Here is a 25,264-nt window from a genome sequence, read left to right on the forward strand (position 1 = left end):
GACCAGTTCAGCTTCTATATAAGGACTGTACGGACATGTTGGTAAACTTTAACAATCTTTGCACGATACGTCAAACTCTCCTCTTAAAAAAATGAAAAACGAAGGAAAATGTGGTTTTAGGCGGTGTGGACCTTTTAAAGATGCTTTTCAGAGGCTGGGTCACACACACCAGAGTGTAGCTTTAAAAGCAGATCCGGCATGCTTTGCGCTGTGTCCATCCCCGCTGCAGGACTGTGGGGGTGTTTTCCTCGGGCTGCTGCTGCACAGCTTGAAAACTTTTTTCCCAGTGTTGGGCAGAGAGCCCTGCTGACTCGTCCTCTCGTTTCATTCAGTCTGCTGCTGCAGGAAGAGCTTCCCGTTGGCTTGTAAAGGCTTTATAACGGATTTCCCCATCCAGGGCGCGTGTTACGCTCAGGAAAATGAACAGATTGCGCTCCGCTGCCTGGCCCTTGAAGAAACTTCAGAGGAGGTAGCGGCCAGTTCGTGCTGAAGAGCAGAGGAGCAGCTTGTTTACAGCTTTCAGGCAAGTCACGAAGGGTTTGAGTAAGCAATCATGAAATGATGTCGCCCACAGAGAGGTATGTAGTGGAAAAAATGAGTTTAAACACGGAGAAAATCGGGAATAGTCTTATTGCGTTTTCCACGCTTCACTAGACTGGACTGAAACAACAGTACGGGGTGATAAGCAGTCTGGCTAAAGCTTACTTGCCTCTTTCAAACTATACATGTTACAGGCTGCTCGCAGTTCACTAAAATTAATTAAGTGTTCCACTGGTTTTACACGAGTAGCCTAAGCCATTTTATTAAATATCTAATCATAATTTTCGGAAAGACAGACAAAAAAGGAGAGACATGCGGGGTGGTTGTGGGATTGCACTTAAACGTATACAGACAGCTGAGCGTTAGCTTTGGATCTAGATTGAGTTTTTATGTCGAATCCATCGACAGTGGCTCTTCAGGGCTTTATATTTGCTCTAATGTTATTTTTTGAAGTATTGTACACTATTTGAGTGATGAATGTAGACTTGGAGCGAATAACACTGTGATTGTGGATTGTCGCACTGTTTACAGAGGAGTGCAGGTACTAGTTAACCTACATTTACCCTTTTTTCTCAGTTCCATGTACTCAAATAAACCTCTGATGAATTTGTACATTCCTGAGCAGTTTCAGTTCATAATCCTTTTCATAATACATTTGTTAGGAAAGGAATCTACTTTTACTCAGTTACAGTTCAGTTTACTAGTTTCTTTTTGTCTGTATTTTATGTTGTTATGTTGGTGACACCATCTGTACTGCTTTATTCTGACTTTTGGGCTTTAGCATTTTATTTTACACCAACCAATCAATCAATCAATAAGTAAATAAATAACAAAAAAGAGAAAAATAGCCCAACAAATTGTGCTGATAGATGCTGGATGTGCTAAGAAGTTCCTGCTGTAGCTGTTCTGTATTTCTGCTCAAGTTATTGTTCAGAAAAATACTTTTACTTTTACTTGAATGTAGGTTTCAGCTACTGTGTGTGTTTTATGTCGAGTTTTAAAAGCGTTTTAGCTTTTCGTTGCTGCTAGATCCTCAGTGTGGTGTGATGATGGATTGACCTTATTAGTGTATGTTTCGTATTCAAACATCAAGTTTGTTGAATCTTACTGATGTGACAACTTTTTTAATTTACTCAGCATACACACTTTAACATGTTCTCCACCTTAGAGTGTCCATGTTATTGCTTTTCAGTATTCCTTATTCTATGGAATATTCAATCTGCCACTACTAATAATTAAAATAGTCCAATAGCAGAACTCAGCCTGATTATGTATTAAATGTAAGACATAATTAAACTACCTATACATAAAAAAGTTACAAATAGTCCTGTAAATCAACATGTCTGTTTATTTTGTGTTTTGTTTATTGCAAGTCTATACCTGACTGCAATATCCAGTCCAATATGTGATGTTTGTAAAGATTTGTTTGAGTATTCTAAAGTGTACTGAAAAAATCATGAGGGTTTTGAAGAGTTTTATGAGTATATAAATTTATATACTCAAAGAGATATCAGAGAAAATTAATACTAACCATATGGTCAAACCTAGCCACCTTAATACTTTGTCCAATAGCACTTTCTCCCTGCTGAAAGCTGGTGCTTCAAAGCTAGTCTGCCATTCACAATCATGGCAAAAGAACAAAGGCGGCATTATATCCAGCTAAACGTGCCATCCAGATGTTAGCAAGTCTGCCAGTTCTGACCTGCTAACTTGTCTATTCTTGAGTTTATTAAAACATCCCAGCCAAGACGGGACTCCAGAAACTCTGAAAAAGGTTTACAAGAGTCGAGGCAGAGCTCTGCAGTTAAATACCACAGAAGGTACACTGGCCTTGCCTGTGGAGAAGACTCTGGTTTGAAATGTCTTTTGCATGGTCCAGAGCCACTGTTAGTTCATTTTGTAAAACCTTTCTTCTCTTAGTGGTCTAAAGTTCCAGGATGCACAAAATCTAATGTGTTTAGCAATAGACTGAATTCAGATTTTACACAAATAGAATCCATGCATAGTTATCATAGTTATCTAGGCATATTTTTGCATGTACGTACTCCAAATCGTAACATTATGGTCCTCTAAATAAATATCCCAGCCAAGAGTATATTTGTTCTCTTAATTTGGCCTTAACTCACATTTTGGGGGTTAGGGGGCTCAGAAAGTGTTTTTCACAGTGAACATATCTTGTACGTCTCTAACTTTGCTAACTCTCACTGAAATCCAAGACCCTCCAGGTTATTGTTTTTACAGGGGTGTGTGAGGCAAGCTGTTTTCCTTCCTCTCTGCTCTCAGATTGAAGGTTTGCTGGGGACATTGCACTCGTTTGCGTGAGACACATGGAAGGGTCACTGCTGTACATTCTTTTTCTCTTGCTCTCGTACTCTCTATCCGATATTCCTGAACCAATCAAACTAATACTGCCAACGTGTCATTTTTTTTAATCGACATCTGGCAATACAGCAGAATCCTCAGTATTGAATTAATGAGTTTGTTTAAGTCCACTTGGGCACAAATGAGCACTGAGAAATTTAATTCAGTACTGGGGATTTTGCTGTGTAGTTAAGTACAATAATCCTTGTGTGTAAATAAGGTGTGAATTTGTGCTTTTCTACCCCATGAGGTGACGACTACGCTGCAAACGATCTGTGGTGGAGTAAAAAAGAGTCTAAAAACCTTGGAATCCTTTGAAAACATGGGTATCAGAACCAAGGCTTCATTATCCACCGTTATTCAGAACTATACACTACGTAGCCAACCTTAAACCCGATATGCTGATATATAAAGCTTAATCTTGAATGCAATCATTCAAGCATCACTTAGAGCTTTCTTGCCTCTCTTTCCTAGCTATAAAAGCATATCAGGAGCAAGATCGTAAGTTCTGGGCTTGCTGGCCTTCAGATCGTGGAGGGGAGAGTGGGAAAGCTTATCTGAGTCATGGCTCATAGCATGCACAGTGGTGTGGAATGTGCAGCCTCAATGTTATCAGTTTCCATGGTCCTAGATCAAGGCTCATATCTCAAGATTGAACCTCTGCATGGTTGTAAGTCTGTGCACAGTCTCAACATTGGCTGACTGACTGGAACATCAGAGCCGCTCTTTAGTGAGTTCTGCTTAGTCGCATGTTTTGGTTTCTCTTTTTCTCCATGTAAAGTAGTTTTATGTCTGTAAGGCACAGATTTTCTTTCAAAAGCAAATTGTCATCCACTGTTTTGTGCTCCTTTTTCCAGTTGAGGGAAACCTCTCGGTTTTAGAGAACGCATGTGCTGTTTTTGTGTGTGGATCCATTTCAGGAGAGGCCTGCAACCAATTACTTCAGAGTGCATAAATTGCTAGTAATTACATGTAGCATGGCAGCTACAGCAAGCACAAGCTGAATTAAAGTTCAGCTGGAAATAGTAGCAGCAGCACAATACTCACACTACAGTGGCTTAGTTACTTTGATAATACTGATACATTAACATTGCTGGAGATGGAGGTGATATTTTCTGTCATTTGTTTTTAATTTGGTCCTTTCCTGTTGTGATTAAAGCTCCTTGCTTGCCGCAGTAGTTCCTTTGTCCTCTTGTCCTTTTGTGAACAAAGGTACGATTATTTGGAGGGGACCAGGGGTAATGAGCGACCCACTGAAAGGAACGCTGTGTGTGTATGTATGTGTGTAAGTGCTTTTCCTGTAACCAGTGGTGTGTGGCCACTTTGTTTTTGTCAAATATTTTGTTATATTTGTGTTACTTTTTTATAATGCAGGTTGAAGCACTTTATCATGTGTATGTATGGCAATGGCTCATGTCAGAGAGAGAAACATTAAGGCCATTAAGTAAGTGTATGTAATATGGGTGTAAGCTTCATATGATTCTAAATGATTAAGTGCATTATAAAATCTCAGATCTCACCATGAGTATCGTTGCCAGGCCCCCCAGAAAATGTTCATTTTTATTTTTCTGCACCATTTAAAAAACAGCAGCTGTCCTTTACACTGTGTGTACATTGTGTCTGACCTCAGAATCACTTGGAAATAAACTTTAAATGTTAAGACTATTGTGCCTTCTCCTTTAAACTTACCATTTTGGAGATAGTTGTTTATTGTATTGGACAGCCACAGTATACTAGATTAGACTGTTGTGGAATGATTTCAAAATATTTAAAAAAAATACCTTGAATAGACAAATGCCACTAGAGGACCTCTTTACACGGTAGTGTAACATAAAAAATAAAAACAAAAAGACAATTATAAAGTTGTAGTAACATACAAAGTAGCTTGAGAATATTATTCCAGACAGAAATGAGCTTGTACCTTTTCATGTGATTGAATATGATTAAATCATTTAAAATCAATTCAGTCGAATCCCCACCTACAGATTGACTCCTCACAATGTAGCGATGTATTTTTACACCCCTCATGTGCAACTCATCGTAGCTTTAGAATAGCCTTGACAATACACAGAAGATAAAGCTTTAGACACAGTCTGAGAGGTAGTTCACCGCAGACACTGTAGCGAGTGTCCCATCTCTGCCAATGCTCTGAGTTCCTGCTGCCTGAGGCCTGTTTGTGCGCAGCAGGCCTTGTCACCTTCTATAGCTTGTCAGTGCTTTTTTCTCTCACCTTACTGACAGCCAGAGAAGAACTCTTTTAACCTTGAGTTTGCTCAAAGGGGATTTCCACTGATTTAATTTTTCTTTTGTTTTTAATTCTGTCATTATGATGTCAACAAAATAGCCTTTCTAGAAAAACCTATTGAGTCACAGTTGTTTACAGTGGTGCTGATAGGAACCAGACGTCTGATGAGTTTAATGCCTTTAAAGGCTGCCTCAAAAAGTTATTATACGAATTGGTCACGAATGATGCCTGAGACATTGTTTTACAGTAGTTTTAAATGTATTGGCCTAAAATTTATTTTTAGATACATTTATGGCTTAAAAAATACACTGTGGGTCGTAAGACAAAAAAGTACCCAAAGAAAACCTATTTTTATCATTTTTACTAATTTTAAACTTTTCAGTTATCAGCATTCCATGTAAAAATTTAGAAGGCTGTGTACATTTTGGATAGTGAATAAAATGGCTGTATTTGTGTTATAGACATTATGACCCTTGGTTCCCATCACCACCACTGTAAAGAAATCTTAAGTGGTAGGCTTGTCTGCATTGAACCACCTCACATTAAATCACTCACAATTTATTTATGCAGAAATGTTGAAAAATTAATAGAATTTCCATTGAAGAGAGCATGCATAATTCTGTCTTTATTCGAAATACAGTAGGTTTCTTTAGGGGTGCAGTTTTTGTGCCTTTCTTTATCACTCTGTTTGATAAGAACATATATTTAGCCTTTTATTTAAAAAATCCAGCATTTAATGAGTAGAATATATGAGGGAGAGAAGAGTGTGTGGAGAAGAGTCACGTAATGTTTGGATGTTATTAGAAATTGTTGTTGTTGTGTTTTCCTTCTTACAGTCACAGTAATATAATCAAGCATGGCCAGAGTGGAGATGTGTGTGTTTTTTTTTTTTTTTACCTAATTTAGCCATAGGATGTTGAACCAAAACGTGTAGTCACCCGTTAATTGAGCTGTCTTACATCAGAGAGACTTCCTGGAAAGAAAATCCTGAAAGTAGAAACAAAGCATTCAAGCTTGCACTGAATTCAAAAGGTTTAGAGACCAGGCTTTCTCAGTGGAGGCCTGATTCCATTATTAGCTCCTTTATCCTCATGACCACCTGAGAGCTGGCAATGAAATTCAAATATGAACTTTGGAATCTTTTGTTAGGTCTGTGGTGCCTCATCCTGAACCAGACACGGGTTCATACAATTCAAAATGCTACATCGACTTCATCTCTCTAGGACTTATTCAGGCATCAGCCCAGCATGCAACAGGTGTAAGCAAACACTAGCCACTTTAGTCCATATGTTTTAGATTTGCCCCTCACTGGAAGAGTTTTGAAAGCATATTTTTAAATCACACAATGAAATACAAGGTCTCTGTGTTAAGCCAAACCCACAAATATCCATTTTTGGCATCTGACCAGATGATAGTTTATAATCTAATGTCATGTATACTGCTATCATCTTTACAGTTCTAATTCAGCTCAAAACACAATGATGCATGTGTAATTTATTAACTTAATTTATTAATAAAAAAAAAAAACAATATTGCAGTCATGAATCTTGGGCTGGTTGTGTTGAAATGTTTATATTACACACACACAGCTGTTTATTATGGCCCTGTTGAGAATTAGTAGTCATGAGATGAAGGAGATTTTTAAGGTTGTCCTAACCTTAGTTCTGGACCTCGAGCCTCGAGATGCTTTTCCGTTTCCAGTGAGTGAAGGTCATATTAAAGGGCCGGAGGTTTGGATCAGCACAATGCTAATGGCATACAATCCTTTTAGTGCATGACACTCTGAACAACTGGCAGCATGCTGCAGGGAAGTCTAGGATAAAGATTAGAGCATTCTTTAACCCACTATAGTCACCCAAATCTTTTCTATAAATACATCCCTGAAACCTCTCTCAACTCGTTCAAACTGCATCAACCTCTTTATTAAGATCAACTTGTCTGTACGGTTCAGGTCACAGTATGACTCACTGTGAACTGTAAAAATGAACAACACTTCACAGTGTAGCTGAATGCTGCAGGCAGCCACTTTAGACAACAGGGTGTTTTCCAGCTCTAGTAACGTGGACAAGTTTTACAGTCAATTGTTCAGATTTTGTTCAAAATATCATGAGAGTATCATATTGGGAGCCTTGTATTGTGAATCATTATGAAGTTCAGTGTATTGTTACACACCTAATAGAAAGAGTACTTTCTGATTGCCTTATCTCTCTCTACTCTAATATTTTTATCTTGATTAATATTTTGGCATGGAGACACAGAAGAGCCTCTTGGTTGATTGTCTGATGTACACAGTGGTTCTTCTTGGCTGTGTCTTCCATTTGCTTGTATGGTGCCAAGTTTATGGTACTTAGAGAAGAGCAATCATGGAGCGATTCCACAGCACCCAAGACAGAGACCATATGGCACTGGACAGTAGCATTGGCATTCATGTCAGCCTTCGCTCTGACATGGGTATTCACAAAACTGGAAATGAACAACATGGAAGAGATTTCTGCCTGTGGGAGGGAGAAGTCCCTAAAAGCTTTTTGTAGAGGCTTGTGACAGATAAGCAAAGAGGAAATATTGGACCTTAGTTCTGAGGGACGAAAAGACTGTAAGTGCATGTTTCAAATGTACCATTAAACATATCATATGTGATACATTTTTAAAGATTATGTTCAGTTACTACTCTAGTATCTATTTCTTGAAAGCCATTCATATAACTTCTTTTAGAAGAGAGAAGTCCTTGTGCTGAAATCACTCTAAAGGCTGTGGAGAGGCTAAAAGAGACTGCTTTCAGTATCAGAGAGAGTCTTGATGATCATCAGCAAAAGAGAAAAAAAAAACAGCCTTTGGTTCTTTGGCAGTAATACATGCTGCAAGGACTACAGTGCTACATGGAGAAATGAGGGTAGCTTCCATTCATTCCTGTTGAAATGCTTTGTTGTGTGTGTTATTATTACAGTAATTTCAGTGCCGTGAAAATAATTAAATTAAATTGGTATTTTAACAATTTTCGTATTTTATATCACTCTTGGTGCAATAGCAAAATAAAATACCTCTAGTAGAATGTCCAATAGGTAGGGATGCCCTGATATGGGAATTGAGCCGAAGAGGATATCCAGTGTTATTCATGTACTTATCTGGAGATGCCAATACATAAACCTTTCTAAAATGTTAAAATTGTGACTACATTTGTTTGGAATAACAATACAGATTAATATAACATTTATTTCAGTAGGGTAACGAGTGCAGTAACATTATTTCAGCACAGTAACCCAGTGTCACCTATATATTCTTCTCTTTCGGAGTTCAATAATCATCAAATATCAGTTTGAAATCTTGGTTAAATCTAAATATCTGCTGATACCAAAATGATTCTGGTATCATCATGCATCCCTTCCAAATAAGCTCTTTGTTTTAGTCACAAAAGCTTTTTTAGACAGAGCGGCTCTCCACTGCATATCCTGCATTTTTCTTGTATTTAAATTTTTCCTTTGAGGTCCTTTTATAAAATGTATGTGGTTTTATGTACCAAAAATGATCATGATTCATTTTTAACAAGACCAATGTCCAACCTCTCTTTATCCTTTAAAATTAAACAGGCTGTTTAGTTAATGTACCTTTTAAGACTGACGTAAGATATATTAGCTTTGTTCTAATTGGCTGCCCTGTATTGTGCCTCATTCAAAAAGCAGTCTGAGCTGAAACATTCCTTAGAACTTCAATGTGAATGGGTGGGGCGACAGTGCTGTAGGCTGAATAAGTGAATATATGTAATTGCGTTGTTTCTCTAGTCAAACACAGAAACAGTGAATTCAAAACAGGCTGCGTTTGCAGCATAGTTTCCATATATGGACAGTATGGACTGGGTAGTGAATAGTACAGTTTAAAACTTTAAGTGTTGATGTATTACTTCAAACCCTTTATTAAAAAAAGTGAGGAAAATTCAGCTTTCGTCATGGCATGATATGGGCCCTTTAAAGAATACAGTAATTCAGTGAGTTGCCTAAGTAGAAAGAGGGACCACACCAGTGATATGCTTTTGCTGTAGAGTTTGAATAGTGAGTATTACTTCACAGACTGTGGGTGTGGCAATGCAGTAGAGTTCTATTGTTTGTTAATCCTGCAGCTTTTCTTCTAAGGGATTTTTTTTTTGTCCCAAAAAACTGATCAGCTGTATGTTCAACCTTGGCTTGTGATCTCTGTGTGATGTTATTAGAGCGAGTATTATATTTCTCGGAGTGGAGCGTATGGCTGCGTTCTGTAGGCTTTGGCTGACATAAATGTTTTAAATGTTCTACTTTTCCATTACAGTGCACTGCACAGGCACTAAATCGTCCTTGTCCCATTTAGGGAGCCAACTATTTAAAGCTTCATGCTCTGTCAAAATAATGAATGAATGAAAAGAATGTGTTTGTATTGACATCAATCAGAGTGAAATGGGTCAGAAAGAACGTTACTTTTTCAGAACATTACTCTTTGGTCTGTTCGCACCTGATAATGGAATGGAAAGGTTGGTGGTTGTGATACTTGTGCATAAGGTTTACACTTACTTTTAAAATAAAAACTTTACTCTTGGCAAAAGATATATTACAGTTGCACTGTGCTTCTGGTTTGAGCTCAACGCAGCCATCATTTACTGTTCTTTGTTCAAGGATTGTGCTTAAAAACATGGTAACCTCCACATGCCCTGAATGAAAGTTGTCTTTAGTAATATATCATTTGCTTATTGCTTGCATTGCAGCAACAGTATTTTGCAATTAAGCATTTCGTAAAGATATCCAAAAATAGTTTTGCAGGCATATGGTTCTCATCAGACTGAGCCAGGCTCATTAAATGTAAGCTATAGGCTACGTCCAGGGGGAGCATATATATTCTGAGTGATGTGTATAACTCTTTGTTTAAAATCTTATGGCAGAAAGTCTCTTGCAGACTTAACGGCCTTGCTTTTTCCTTATGCTTTTACATTTTTATGCCCAAAATCAGAAAGCTGGCTCACGCGCGTCATGCAGTCTGTCGTCCTTCTAAAAATGCTCATGGAAGTGGGAGGCAAAGAGTGTCGGTCCAGCTGGTCCCACTATTCCCTGCAGGACGTCCTCACTGTGGCCAACTGTTTTCACCTATCCTCCTCTCCCCCTCCCCACCAACACGAACACAAAACAGAGCCAGCCCTGATTCATATCTAAAGTCTGCACTGTGCTAAGACTGCATATTCGGGCTTTTGTCTCAGTATGTTCTGAAGTGTGTTATGTAAAGGTGGCTAGAAAGAAGCTTGTTGACTTTCCAGAAATCCCTCCGTTTGTTTTTTAAACCTGAAGGAGGGCATATTTTAGGGAAGGAAACATGTCCATCTGAAAGTGCACAGAGGTCTCCCGCTAGCCGTTTCCTTTTACAGAGCTTTCCTGATTGGAAGAGTCACTGACTCACAACATCACACTTCTATTGTGTGTGGCCAGATGGAGTTTTGCTCTTTTTTTTCTCACATTTAATGGGCTTTTGTTTTAGCAACAAAGCAGCTCAGAAACATGGATAGATATAATCTCCTTTGTACTTCTTTGATTACTCACTGAATATCAGAACACTTTGACACCATGGTGGATTTAGCAGCGAATGGAGAAGCTTGAACCTAAGCCAAATGACTAATCTCCCTACATTATGCTTCATGAGGAGGTGTTTTTGGTACAGTGAAGTGAGCAGTGTGGTTTGAGAGACTGAAGGAGGAAAAAAACCCAACATATTTACAAGCCATAATCAGCACTGCCTGTAACAGCACCACAACCAGCCCTGGACTAGATGGAAGTTTACAAACAGAGAGCATGACGAGGGTGCATATTGCCATGTTTTTACTCTTTGTGGTTTTTTTGCATTGTTATCTGCTGCGGAAGTACTGCAGACCTAGCCAGCCAGTTATATTGCTGATTTAAAATAAGAAACATGTTACAGTTCTTGGCTCATTGGCTGCTGTGTTGATATTACTATTGGAATTAAATATTTTTAACTTTGAAAAGATGTTGTGTTACACTGCCATGGATTACTCTTAAAAGGTTCCTAAACATTTTTAGGCTTGGATGTATGGTTCTAGGAAAAACCTTTCATTGATATAGCACTTTTAAATTGTACGGTTCTTTAACCATTCAAGATCATTGTGAAAACGGGGTTATTTCTACCGTTTATCCTACTCCTCTCTTTTCATAACATAATGTCTCAGTGTTATTTGATGTGTATGAAATGTGAGCAAACAAAGCCAAAAATCAGATTTTTATTAGATCAAGTAAACATGTGAATAGGAATATATTTGACATTTTCAGTGGCCTTTTATCGTTACTCTGATTAACCAAATCAGTAATACATGCTTACCAATCCAAATCGTGTTGTGAATGTGTGCTTATCCTTGCTCAGAAACAATCGCAGTACATCCAACAACAAAGGTAGCGAAGTGCGTCTTTTATATAATCATAGCAAACATGGTAGCACATAAAAAGCTTTCATATACTGATCCATTTTACTATGGGCAGTATGCACATGTGCATGGCCCAGCATCATTAGATGCAGTCTCTGAATTTTTTGCTGATGCTGTGTTAGGTTTGATAAGGTTAAATATGGGTCTTTTACCAATTTTACCAACTTACTGCAGGTGTGGTTGGTAAGCCAAAACATGCTTGGTGTCCAAATAGTTCTTCTTCAGTTTAGCACTGGAGCTACGAAGCTAACAAACACTAAAAGTTAACAGTCACCCAGATGTTTTTGCAAGTACGTCCCCAAAACCTTTAAACCCACTCAAACCACATACAAGTTATCTAGATCACCATGACTTGTCTATGTGGTTTAAGACACCATATGATTTACTGTGAGTGTGAGCTAACAGTGAACAGCAGGCACCTATTTAAGACAACCAGTGTTTTGCCAAATCCTGCCTCCCCTTCATGTTCACACGTCACTGAGACATGTGGATGCTAGATCTCATTTGTGATTTCTGTTGTTTCTATTTAGAAACGTACATAGTCAATTTGAGAATTCAAGATTAACAGTTATTTATAAAAAGAAGAGAAGAAGGGTCGGAATTCAGCACCACCTGTTGTACCGAAAAAAGTGTCTGTCTGCGGAGTTCAGCTGCACAGTGAAGATTTGTTCATATTTATTGCTCGCAGTAAGTCATACTGTGAGCATAAACAAGTCTGTGTGACGAATGAATGAAGCTTACGATTATTCACCAGACCATTCCTTTAAAGGAATCATCCTTTGAAAGGTTCTTTATGGAACCAACCAAACGTGGTTCTTTTATGGCACTGCTCAAAAAAACCTTTTTGGCAGCTTTATTTTTAAGAGTGCATGGTTTTTGTGCCATGTAATGCTATATTATATTGGAATAAATTTATGACATCTATATAAAGGCATGTGTTACCATGCCACACAATACTGTTAGCATACTATGTAATACTGTGTTATGTTATATTACTCTTATACCTCTGAAAAACTATCTGTGACGTTTAATGCAAGCAGTTTTTAGTGTGTGTCTGAGTGTATGAACAGAAGTCTTTCTTAGCCGGACCTGACCTGTCTCTGTCCTCCTTCAGATTGGCCGTGAGGAGGCCTACAGCTGCAGCCTGGAGGAATGAGGGAGCAAAGCTAAAGCCAGGATGGAACTGAAGGTGTGGGTGGATGGAGTCCAGCGCGTGGTCTGCGGCGTCACAGAGGCCACCACCTGTCAGGAAGTGGTCATCGCACTGGCTCAGGCTATAGGTAGGCAATATGGCACAGGAAAAGAAGTGCTCCTGCTGTGCTCTGTGTTTTAGCAGACTGTATAAAGCTGTTGGATCGTGGGACTTCACTGGTAACCAGATCTGGGTGAATTGCTAATGCAGATGCTGTAGTGTCTGAGTACCAGCTAATGCTTAAACTGTCTGGCGTCTGGCTGATCAAACAAACGGTTCCATTATTTATTGAAAAGCAGAGTGAAAATTTGTGTCTGCTTGCAGTCCAACTCTCAAAGCTGTCCAGAGTCACCAAATACATTTCAAGTAGGTTTTCAGTGAAGCTCTCAAAAGCAGTACCTACACAGAGAGGGAGAGAAGGAAGGCATTGAGAAAGAACCGTGTTCAGACTGATTGCATAACCAGAGAGACCCAGAACAATTTGCTTCTGATTGAAACCCGTCTTATTGACGTCATTGTTTGAGCCTATTTCTAGCAGCACTCAGATGCGGGTGTAATCTGTAGGCCCCCCTTCGCTTTAGTGAGAAAAGTACTGAGGCTCGAAAAGTGCCTGGTGAGATGGAAACTCTGAGTCATCATCCAACCCTAAAAAAAAGAGATGGAGCAAGAACTCTAGGGTCTTCCTTCACTGTTAGTGCTTGCTTTCCTTACATTATTATTATAAAGACATTTTGTCACTGTTTAAATGCTTATTGGTTGTTTTTAAAAAGGAATTCCACAGATTTTAAAAAAATGTTTGCATGATTGAATGGTTAAGCTGTAAACAAAGTCATTTGAGAGTGGTTTGATGTAAAATCCGCCATTCTATAAAAACTGATGGAGTTAGAATTATTCACCATGGTGGTGATAGGAACCAGATGTCTGAAGCTCTAAAAGCTACATTACAGGAAGGTATTGTATTAAATCATTATGCATGCACTGCCTGATGCCCGAGACATTATTTTATGCAACTTTGAGATAAGTTTTTGGCCTAAAACATATATTTTTTTTATCCATTCAAAACAGGGAGGTACATGCAGAGTGCCAGAATAAGAACAAAAATAACCTAAAAAGTAGGGTGCTCTCTCACCTTGTGCCATGACTTTCATTTGAATTTCAAACTGCTGTTTGGGTATGTGTGGTGATCTAAACAGTGATAAAAACAAGACGCAAGATGCTGTTTATCACTCACAAATGACCCCACCACTGCTGTAATTGTTCATCCTTCATAAGAGCTTAGTAACACAGAGCAAAACACTCAGGCTTGTAACCTTTGATTTATTTACTCATGCATTAGAAGCTGTTTGTTTAGTGTTGGGAAAAACACATACACGAGAACATTTGATGTTTAAAAACCCTGTTCACACACTTGTTAGTTGTAAGATCCAATGTTAGGGGGAAACCTCACACTGCGTGAGTTCCAGGACCTCCCCCTGCCCAATCAACATGTCAGATTCATCGCTACTCCGCACTTGAGGACTTGATTGTTTAAATATGAAAAAAAAACGTTTAGGTTTACCACTATTTTTTTTTACCATTATTGACATCAAATATAAAAACTCGTATATAAGTCGACGTATACAAGTTCTCTGGCTATTTTGGATAGTAAATAAAATGTTGTAGACATCACAACTCCTGCTTCCCATCACTATCCCAGTTCTCTACAATGCGCCATTTCATGATAAAACCACTCTGAGTGACTTTGCTTACATCTAAAAGGTTGAATTATACAGAGATGTTGAAAAATCATTAGAATTCCGCTTTAAATATCTGTTCAGTTTTGAGAACCACCATCTTTTTTGTCTTTTGGCAAGTAACCAGGTCAACACATAGAAGTCTATAATTATTGCTGTTTGTTATGTACAACCCTGTTTCCAAAAAAATTGGGATGCTGTGCAAAATGTTAATAAAAATAGAATTCAGGGATGTGCAAATAATTTAAACCTTATACTTATTTGGAAATAGTGTGTGTGTGTGTGTGTGTGTGTGTGTGTGTGTGTGTGTGTGTGTATATATATATATATATATATATATATATATATATATATATATATATATATATATATATATATATGTGTGTGTGTATATATGTGTATATATATATATATATATATATAAATGTGTGTGTGTGTGTGTGTATATGTATATGTATGTATGTAAAGTTTGGTATCACAATTTCTAACAATTTCTCTATTTACTCCTGTGAGCTATGTGTGACTCATATTTAATATACAATTACAGCTATTTGCCAGCAATAACTGCAAATTCAAAGGGTGAAACTAAAGGCAATGTGTTGGAAAATGTGATTTTTAATGTTACTGCTCTTCTAGGCCGCACTGGGCGCTACACGCTGATCGAGAAATGGAGGGATTCTGAGCGACACTTGGCTCCTCATGAAAGCCCAGTGGCCTCCTTGAACACTTGGGGTCAGTACGCTGGTGATGTTCAGTTCATCCTACACCGAACAGGTCCCTCTCTTATGGAGCACCCCCCGTCTGAGGGGCTGGTCCCCCGGGGTCCCGAGCGTGGCCTGCACCGTCAGAGCCTCCCCATAATGGCCAAGCTTCGAGCTCCAGGGGAACGCTCGCTCCTCCGTCGGCGCGAACCGCGCCGCAAGTCTCTCACCTTTACTGGTGGTCCACGGGGGCTCAGAGACATTCTGAGTGGTGGCCGGCTTGGGGACAGCGAGGTTAAACGCCGTGTGCTTCTGGTTAACAGTGGCCACCAAGGCCCATCACTGTCTCCCCGGTTACCTGGGAACCGTCTGGAGGACCTGAGCCGTCTGGTCAGGCTACAGAGGGAGACTCTGGCTGTTTTGGACCACAGGATGGAAGCTTACGAGGCTGAGCTGCAGGCATGGAGCAACAAGAGAGGAGCAAATGACGAGGACTCGTGGGCTGCAGTGATGGATGAGATAGTTTGTCTAGAGCAGCAGATGCGTAAGAACGAGGTGGAGGTAGAGGAGGAGGAGTTCTGGGCGAGCGAGCTGCAGATTGAACGGGAGAGTGAGCGACAGCTAGAGGAGCGACTGCAGGAGCTGCGCAACCGGCTGCATGTCTGCGAGGCAGAGTTAGATCAGCGGCTGGCCTGCCTACAAGGCGTGGAGGCCGGTCTTGAGGCCCAGCGGCTCCAGAAGGAGATGCGGGCGACACAGCAGGCGAGCGAGGGGGAGGTGAAGGCAAGGCTGCAAAGGGTAAAGGCAGAACTCAAAGCCCAGGCTCAGCACACGGCACAGCTGGAGAGCAGCTGTAGAGCAGTGGAAAGATCGCTGGGCCAGTCAAGTAAGAGGCTACAGGTAGGTATGATGTCAGAGAAAATATGGCATACCTTAGAGATGGATGTACACCACATTGTTTTCCTGTTCCTTGAGTATCACCTGATCCCTAATGCTGATCTGATCTTTTTCTTTACTTTAGAAACTACTTTTAATTGAGGCACTTCTCTTAAGATGGACATCTAAAAATACCATGCTCATTCTGCATAAGGAAGAACAGAAAAAAATACATTGCCATTACAAAGAGCATTATACCAAAATAAAAAAAAGTATCACTTACAGTGCCGATGTGCGCAAAATGTGGAAGTTAGACAATTGGAAAAAAAAATGAATTGTAATTCTTGTAAAATACTTGGCCAGCTGTTCCTTGTTCTTTTTGTTAATGGAAGACTGCACATAGCTACTTTTGACATGTGACCTGCTTTATTTCCACTTCATGTTGTGCTATGCAATTTGTTTACTTTTCAGTTTCTTACAGAATCTGATCAGATTAGTTTTATCCCTGTATCCAATCTAGACGTTTGTGCCCAATACTTATAAAAAGCGTTGGATTGGTGCCATTACTTTGAAGCAGTGTTGGGGGTGTTCAGACAACGCCTTTTGAAAGTCTCTCAAGAACACTTCTTTTCACTGGCGTTTATGGAGCAGTGAGCACAGTGACTGAAAAGCATTCCTCCAGCTTGCGCAGCATGCTTCGTGATTTTAAACTGTGCATTTAAATTGTACAACCATCAATTTTTGAACTAAGCTCCACAAAACAGCACCACGCATCATTATAGCTGACCAATCCATATCAAGGATGTTTTCTCTCTAGTCACCACTGAAGGAAAAGATAGTTTTGGCTGGTGTGAAACACTCAGAGCTGTATTTGGCACAAAGATGAACACATGAAAGAGTTTGTAGTTTTTTTTTGTTTGTTTGTTTGTTTGTTTTTATAAGTAGTTAAGTCAGTTTCAAAACGTTTATCACTCGCCTCAGTCTTACTCATTCTCTCAAATCACTGTTTTGTGTTTACCTACTTGTCAATCAAATACATTGTGGTTTGCACATGTGGTTTGATATACAGTGACTTTACTCCTTAAGAGGCACATCTTGCTTCTTTTTAAGCATGAGACGTGGCACGCTTTGAACAGCCTCTGGGGTACACTTATCTTGCTTTTTTGATGTTCCAACACACCTGATTCAACTCATCAACTAATTAACCCCTTACTAATTAACCGATTAATCTCAGAAATTCAAGTCATCTTATTCAGTTATTGCTCTGAAGGCTTATTATCCAGCAACTAATAGTAATTGTTCATAAACAACTGTAAAATTAACTGAGAGTGAGGAAGAGAAGTCTGGATCTTAAAGGGTTAACAAATTGAGCTGAATGTTTTAGAGTAGGGGCCGTACTAAACTATGCAGGGCGGTACTTCAGGTCCAGGATTGAGACTCACTGCTTTTAATGTACCTTTGCAGCGCTGTGGTTGAAAATATAAAATAAGGTTAAAATATAATTAGAAGATTATAAAGAAGCATCTTGTGTATCTTTGCATGTTTAAAAATGGTACAGATTTGCATTTTTATATCTGACACACTTACTTATAATACAGGAATGTCTAAATAAGTACACGTTTTAACAGTAAAACGTCACTCAAATAAGTGCACTGTACTAAATAAATAAGCGTGGAAACTGTAGTTGAATGCAGAAAAAGCCATTAATGCATCACATAGCAGATGCGTGTTTTCCCCTCAGGAGAGTCAGTATGAGCTGGAGCAGCTGACGAAAGAGCTGAGGCAAGTGAACCTGCAGCAGTTCATCCAGCAGACTGGCACTAAAGTGACCGTGCTGCCTGTGGAGCCTAGTGATGCGGAGGCCAGCCCCACGCCTCAGGACACAGGTACTCTTCTTGTCCCTGCACAGTTAGAATCATGTTCCTGCTGCTATTTTCAGACTTTTGGAAACAGTGTCAGATTGAAGGCTCCGACCAAACATTTACGTTCTGATATTTATTTATTTACTCTATTTTTTGCAATAGCTACTGTAGCAAAAAGCAAACTCACTTGACTCTAAGACCAATAATTTTTTGTATTCATGCTTCAGGTCATATTACCTCAAAACATAATAAAAATATGAAATGGCTAGGGTTGTTTTACCAGATATGAAATACTGCATTGTAGAGAAACTTACCAAAGCAGAGTTGTTCACAGTGGTGGTGATAGGAACCAGATGTCTGAAGTGTTTTAATGCTGTTAAAATCTCCTTTGCAGAATGGTACGACATGAAGAGGTTATGAGTATGCTGCAGGATGCCTGAGTCTTTGTTTTATGGTAGTTTTTGAAAAAAGGTCTTGGCTAAAAAATTTTTTTTTTTAAATAAATTCGTGGCAGAGTGCACTGTAAAAAGTGGCTCATCAGATTTACTCAAAAAATTACTTTGTGTGGTAACAAACAATTGAACTAGTTTTATTCAGCTTAAAAAAACTACATTGAGTGAAAGAATTGTTCATTCAAGGTATTTATTTAAGTTGAATAAAACTAGTTAATTTACTTGTTACCACATAAAGTTTGGTTTTTAGGTAGATCTGATGGGCCACTTTTTACAGTATGGTACATGTAGGATGTTCTGAAGCAAAGTAATCCCCAGAAAAATAAGGATAAAAATGATTAAATAAATCAAAATATGAAAACTCTTGTAGGTTCACTGATTTTAGATGGTAAATAAAATGGCCGTATTTATATTAATCCCTGGTACCTATCACCACCACTGTAAAGAAATCTGAGCAAGTTTCTCTACAATGCACCATTTCTTATTAAACCACTCTGAATGAATTTATTTACATCTCAACAATTTTGATAAATTGCTGGAAATCCCTCTTTAATATCCTTAAACCCTTTGTAGGTCATTAAGAATTCAAACTATACTTAAAAATCTGGTAGTCAACCATAATGTGGCATTTTTAACAGTGCCTAAGAAGTGTACATATGAGCAGTTAATGAAAAAAATGACATTCCTGTCGGCATAGTAATGTAGAGTTTAAATCACTCCCCGCCTCCACCCACCTGACACTGCTGTGAGCCATTCAGACCCACCACTCCAAGCTACATGTGTTCCTCCCTCTTCCGCTCGGAGCAGGTTACCATGGCAACAGCTGCCAGGAGACGTCCCGACCACAGTCACTAACCATAGCCTTCTCTATCACATGCTGCCAGCCATGTTTTTACACTGTAGAGACCAAATCGCAATCAAATTGCAGCTGAACCTACATGAATGAACATTGCCAAGGCACAAGAACTGCATGTTCTGCTGATTTTGTTATGTGACACCGTACCTAAAAATTACAAACAAATTGGCTGGCTGTGCTGATTACATCTGAATTTAAATAAATTTTATGGATATCGCTGACTACCTCAGGAGTTTGTCAAAGAGCGGCTGAGAAATTCTTTTTATTATTTTATGATCCTGTCTGGGATCTTATAGTAATCAACAGTGACATTTTGTTTTAAAGCTGTCAGCCGAATTGTTATTGCCACCCTTCTGCTATTGTTTCCATGATTCATTACTAGCACCTAGTGGTTTGAGTGGTATGGCACAGAATAAACAGAAACTGAACAGTTTATCACTGGGTATTTGTAAGCTTTTGTATGTACTCATCCTGCTTACTCATGCATACATCAGCACTATTTAGGCTCATTTTAATTTGAGATGAATGCTGTGGAGATTCCGTAGCAGAAATTACAACTGAAATTGACTAGTGTAACTTCTATTCAGATTTTGTAGCCCTGACTGGTTCTCTAAAGCGGCCAAGCCCGTCTCACATGGTGGGAGTTAACCTGCGTGTGCTGCACAGCCCTATCACCTCCGCTCTGAACCCCGAGGGCATCTACGTCTGAGGAGCACCACCTTCACAAATCCAAAGGAACTCCAGAACAGGTCCACATGTCACACCTTCCCACTTTTTTTTTTTTTTTAAGAACAGAGCACAGTGTTTTAACAGTTTTACTGTCTTTGCACCATCAGTATTTTGAAAGGCACTCACTGGAAGTGAATAGTTGGTTAAGGCTTGTAGTTACTAGTGCTGGGCAACAGATCGAACAACACAGACATATTAAGACTGTGGTGATATATTTTCTATCTGTGGTAAACTGTAAATATACCTCAACACAAGAACTGTCTGCTCTGTCTGCAACATTGTTTGCAGATCCTTTCTGTCAGGCACATAAACAAGCTGAATATGCTTATTTTCATGTGCAAGAAGTTACGTCGACTATGGGGAAATAGGCATTGCAAGTGTTTTAGAAGGATAACAGATATGGGATGAAATGTGAATACATTTTTGTAAAGTTGTTATATTGTTAGTTCAACCACAAAGAGATCTGTACACATGGTTCATGTGTCACATGCACGTTTCTAAATTTTCTTGTGGCATCAAGTGTTTATGCTGGGGTTAGGATGTTGCCACAGTTGGTATTGCTTTCATTGAGTAAAACATTATTTTTTCCCGCAACATTGAGCCAAAGATGCCTGCTAATATGTATATATTTTTGGTAGCCATATCTAACTGCTTGGTTGCAGTTATATAGCAATAACTCTCTGACTATATAATGTGCAAAATTTGCATTATGTTTACCCTTTTAACCCTTACTAATATGCATTTAATGCAGCAAGACTGCCATGCTTATGCATAAAAATAAGCTTTGCATTGATAATGAACGAAGTATTAGCAAACTGCAGTATTATATTACGCTAGAGAAAATTCACACATTGGGTTCTGCCAGATAATCAATCTATATACAGCTGTGTAGCTGTATATAACTAGTGCAACTAGTGCCTTAAAGCTCTCACGAAGCATTAACATGCTCAGATTCATAGGGAGCGTTTTCATGTGTGAATTATATGGTGGTAGACAGTAACTGAAGTGTATCTATTCTTTTGTATCAATTCTCTTTGGCTGTGTTTGAAATTGCCCACTCATTGATTATTCCCTATATCCAAATTACTGCTCTAAACACTGAAGGAGGGGGAACAAGTACAGTCATATGCAGAAGTTTGAACACCCCAGTCAATTTACATGTTTTATTGATTTTTGCGAAGATAAGTGAACACATCCTCTACGGGGAACATCATAAAACATGATGGAAAATAAATAAAATATACATTTTAAATACGCCATAACTTGCACACAGACCACATTGTATCATTATTTTTATTTATTTATTTATTTATTTTTACAATATGTTAAATTCAGCAAATAAACAGTAACTGTGCATTAAAATGAGCAGAAGTGTATTCTTTGTAGAGCATGTGTAACTTCTTATCACTTAGAACAATCAATGAAATGTGATTTGACCAGGGGTGCTCAAACTTTTACATACGACTGTGTGTGGAACAGTAGGAGGATTTTAGGCTCTAGCATTGTTTCTCGGTAACTTCGCAACCAGTTGCACACCAGCTATTAGCACTTTGCAAAAACATTGGTATGCTGCTAAAGCTGACCTTTAAAATGTAAAGTTTTATATATTTATATCTGAAAAGAAAATGTCAATGAAAATGTCAAGTTAAACTTAATTATATACTGTATTTCAAACTTTAAACTTCATTATATGCTGTAAATGTTCTGAGCTACATTTTTCCACTATGAATTCCCCAACAAGATGGTGCAGAAAAAAAAATAGAACCAGTAAATCAGATAGGGAGCGATTTCAGACACAGCCATTGTCATCTTGTGTTATTTACTGCATTTTTGTATAGTTCAATGAATATACTGTCAATTTTACAATGTTTCTTTAAGTTTTTCACTTTAAAGCATCTTTGAAGACTTGGTAAAGCCATTCACATGTAAACGATATATATTGTTTATAAATCTATTGTTTTATTGCACTGTATTTCAACATTAAAATCAAATTAACCCAGCCACAGGTAATATTTCATGATTCCAAGAGTTGTTTTCACACCAGATATTCACACTGTAACACCAAACCTAAAAAAGCACCAGAAGGTTGAATGAAAAGGCAAATCCATCACCTGAGTGTCTTAACTGCTCATCCCCATGAGAGGTGACACACCCTTCATATTATGCAGTCCATCATCCCACAGTATGTGGGGTTGTATTGTGGTTAGGATGGGGTTGCGAGGGGCTCCAGCCAGGCAGAAGGCTTCATCCACATCCAGGCCCCAGCCTCGGAGGGTCTTTAGGGCCGTGGCACAGACGTCTCTGGATCCCAACACTGTGATGAGGATGGTATGGAGAGGGCTGTCTTCACACCCAAACCTTTTCCTCATCTCACCAATCAGTGCTGCAAATTCTCGAATGCAACCCTGGATGACACAATGGGACAGTTTAGACTAATTAAGCCAAAGACAATATATTGCAGATGTCAGAATCTCTAATATACTATTTGAATTCATAAATCCTGCATTTAGAAAGTGCATGTTTCATGATTAGCTGTATACCTTTGCTGCTTTAAAGTTCTGTATCTGGACAGCACTGAACCCAAAATCTTTAAGACAGTCTATGAAGTCTTCTGAAAGGCCAATGAGATCTCCTGAGAAGAGCACCTTCAGCTGATCCTGGACCTGCTGGTCTGCCTGCTGGCACAACAAAGCAGCAGGAACACCTACAGATGCCAAAATTAAGTGAAAATAAAAGTGTGACAGTAAGTTTCATTAAGTACCCAAAGCATAACTGAGTATTTTATTTCTCTTACTGATGTTTATTTGGTTTCTGAATAAAATAAGGAACCTATTAAGACACAATGCGATGCCGTCTGGAAAGATTTTCTACATGTTGGGTGTATTTTTGGCAAAGTACCTGCTTGTAGGGCACCATAAACATCATCTCTGTCTGTTGACAGAAACAACTTTACACTGTTTGCTTGCAGTGTCCTTACAAATTCCCCTCTGGAGCAAAAGTAAAATTTGCCAATCTTTAAACCTGGTTAAAGAAGGATCATATACGTTAAGGTGGATCTTAATTCGGTAGCCGAGGAAACCTTAACAGCAGTTTTCAGTCATATAACTTAGTCATCTAACCTACCATAATGTTTTGCACTGTCAAATATCTTTGATTTAATTTGCTCTTCACAGTCCTTTCCAAGCAGGATCACCTCAAACTGCAACGTCTCGTTTTCATTATGCTTCACAAGTCTTTGATTGACTGCTTGCACAGCCTATTCAATGGAGAGAAGAGTTTAAATTAGAAAAAGAAAACAAAGGAAGTCAACATGTTACAGAAAATTTTCACTTGACAATTTCCAGTGTTTTTTTTTTTTTTACTTTTTTTCCAACACCTTTTAGGACTTTTTACATCTGATGAACATCATTTTCTGTTTTGTGATTTTTCTCTCATTATGATTCATTAATGTAAACTTTTCATACATGGAATTTCACAATGTACCGTCAGATTGTCACAAACAATGTAAACTGTCACGTGCTGATCACATTGTCATGTGTGATCTCATACTATTCACATTGTCACACTGACTTTGTCAAATGTGATCACATTATTCACCTTATATCATGTGTGATCACACACTATTCACATTGTCACGTGCTTACTTATGAATATACATTTTTCAGACACTTATATTCCACATGCCACTTTTCTGTATGGTATATCACGCTTATTAATTTTCAAGATACCTACACTGATGAAGGAGAAGGCTGCACCTTTTGGTAGTGGGTTGTAATCTGTTTGGTGGGCACTCAGGTCAAAAATGTCATGGCAGGACACCGCAGTCACTAATGCAGAGCCACTCTGCAGAAATAAAGACACAACAGGCTGCTGCACTTTCATACACCAGCAGGTGGGCACAAGTAAAGGGGAATTCCACTGATTTTTCAAAATGTGTGCGTTATTACATGGTTGTAAACAAAGTCATTCAGAGTGGTGTGATGTGAACTGATCCATTCTAGAGAAACTGAGTCAGAATTATTCACAGTGGTGGTGATACAAAACAGACATCTGAAGACTTCAATAGCTCTAAAAGCTACCTCACAGAAAGTTACTACATTATATGATTACAATTATGCTGCCTGATGTCTGAGACATTGTTTTACTCCAGTTTTGTTTTCAACTTAAACGTTTAAATGCCATTGAAGAAGTACATGTAGGACAGACAAAATGGTCCCCAAACAAAACCTTTTTTTTTTTCAGATTGACCACTATTTTACCAACATCAACATTACATACAAAAACTTAGAATACACGTGTAGGTTCACTGGTGGTTTTGGATAATAATTAAATGGCTGTGTTTGCGTTGTAGACAGCATGACCCCAGGTTTCTGTCACCACCACTGTGACAAAATGGCAGAAAAGCAAGTTTCTCTGCATTTAATCATTTCACTTCAGCCCACTCTGAATGACTTTGTTTACATCTCAGTGACATCTCAGTACAGACATTTTGAAAAATCGGTGGAATTCCCCTTTAAAAGAAGCTGTAGTACAAATCGACCCTCAAATAAGATGTGTAGTTTCACCTGCTTGGTCTCCGCGCTGTTCCTCACTTTTGGATCCATGTCCACCGAGACTGAGACTGGTCTCAGTAAAAAGCTCAGCCAAGTCCAAAAGCTGCAGAAACAAAGGCAAAAGCTCGTCTGAGGTTTCCGACCGAAAACCTTGTGACGGTAAAGAAAGTCCGATTTGTAATGTTTATTTTCTGTCAGTTTAGTGTTAGTTACAAGGTGTTTATAAACATTGTCCTTTTAAAACCTTCCGCGACTTCTCCTCCCTACGTTTTCCCACACTGCGCGACAGTAGGGCCGCCTACCGGTCCGGAGTGGTACTGCAGCCTCGGCAACTTCAACCGCCCTTTTCAGCTGAACTGGTCAACCCGCACCAGGATAGCGCACCAGAGCAGAGAGCAGTTCTGATGCGTGATCGTGCTTTTCATTACTCGGGGTCCTTCTCAAACAGACCTCTAAGGCAGATCCACTGGCTTATTAGCGATAGGTAGGGTTTCTAGGGTGGGTCGTGTTCGTTGTAGAAAAAAATGCACAGTGACATGTCTTTTTTTTATTTATGAATTTTAGTCCTCAAAATCACAAATTACATAGTACAAAGACAGTATGGGACCAGAGAGAGACAAACAGTGTATATATATATATATATATATATATATATATATATATATATATATATATATTAATGGAGGCTCGGACTGTGGACTCGGCTAAACTAGTGTTAGCAC

General features: G+C 38.8%; 2 protein-coding genes across 5 annotated transcripts; one reads left to right on the forward strand and one right to left on the reverse strand.

The window, feature by feature from the left end:
* The first annotated feature begins 227 nt into the window (after positions 1–227).
* On the forward strand, positions 228–21,988 carry LOC118811573 (ras association domain-containing protein 8). Its single transcript, XM_036575882.1, has 5 exons — positions 228–523; positions 12,703–12,868; positions 15,150–16,114; positions 17,832–17,976; positions 19,848–21,988. Exons 2-5 carry the CDS (start codon positions 12,766–12,768, stop codon positions 19,967–19,969), a joined length of 1,335 nt encoding a protein of 444 aa, XP_036431775.1. The 5' UTR covers positions 228–523; positions 12,703–12,765; the 3' UTR covers positions 19,970–21,988.
* On the reverse strand, positions 12,896–25,178 carry LOC118811574 (cytosolic 5'-nucleotidase 1A). Of its 4 annotated transcripts, none has more exons than XM_036575884.1 (7): positions 24,555–24,810; positions 23,722–23,832; positions 23,113–23,245; positions 22,888–23,010; positions 22,530–22,693; positions 22,101–22,394; positions 12,896–13,179 (listed from the first exon to the last, which is right to left on the reverse strand). In XM_036575884.1, exons 1-6 carry the CDS (start codon positions 24,591–24,593, stop codon positions 22,110–22,112), a joined length of 855 nt encoding a protein of 284 aa, XP_036431777.1. In that variant the 5' UTR covers positions 24,594–24,810; the 3' UTR covers positions 12,896–13,179; positions 22,101–22,109. The 4 variants fall into 4 exon arrangements, with proteins under 4 accessions (XP_036431777.1, XP_036431778.1, XP_036431779.1 ...); XM_036575885.1 differs by lacking the exon at positions 12,896–13,179 and adding an exon at positions 19,285–19,301; XM_036575886.1 differs by lacking the exon at positions 12,896–13,179 and adding an exon at positions 24,845–25,178 and having other exon boundaries at positions 21,927–22,394; positions 24,555–24,645.
* Positions 25,179–25,264: the final 86 nt, after the last annotated feature.

This window comes from Colossoma macropomum, unplaced genomic scaffold (genome assembly GCF_904425465.1).
Source record: "Colossoma macropomum unplaced genomic scaffold, Colossoma_macropomum, whole genome shotgun sequence".
In the NCBI taxonomy this organism is placed as follows: domain Eukaryota; kingdom Metazoa; phylum Chordata; class Actinopteri; order Characiformes; family Serrasalmidae; genus Colossoma; species Colossoma macropomum.

Bases quoted from the DNA above. Each gene is read 5' to 3' on its own strand.
- LOC118811573 (XM_036575882.1), top strand. From the start codon at position 12,766: ATGGAACTGAAGGTGTGGGTGGATGGAGTCCAGCGCGTGGTCTGCGGC. The intron at 12,869-15,149 runs GTAGGCAATATG...CTGCTCTTCTAG, and splicing joins CGCACTGGCTCAGGCTATAG to GCCGCACTGGGCGCTACACG. The intron at 17,977-19,847 runs GTACTCTTCTTG...ACTTCTATTCAG, and splicing joins CCCCACGCCTCAGGACACAG to ATTTTGTAGCCCTGACTGGT.
- LOC118811574 (XM_036575884.1), bottom strand. From the start codon at position 24,593: ATGGATCCAAAAGTGAGGAACAGCGCGGAGACCAAGCAG. The intron at 23,246-23,721 runs GTAGGTATCTTG...TCCATTGAATAG, and splicing joins CAGCCTTCTCCTTCATCAGT to GCTGTGCAAGCAGTCAATCA. The intron at 22,694-22,887 runs GTACTTTGCCAA...TGGCATCTGTAG, and splicing joins TTATGGTGCCCTACAAGCAG to GTGTTCCTGCTGCTTTGTTG.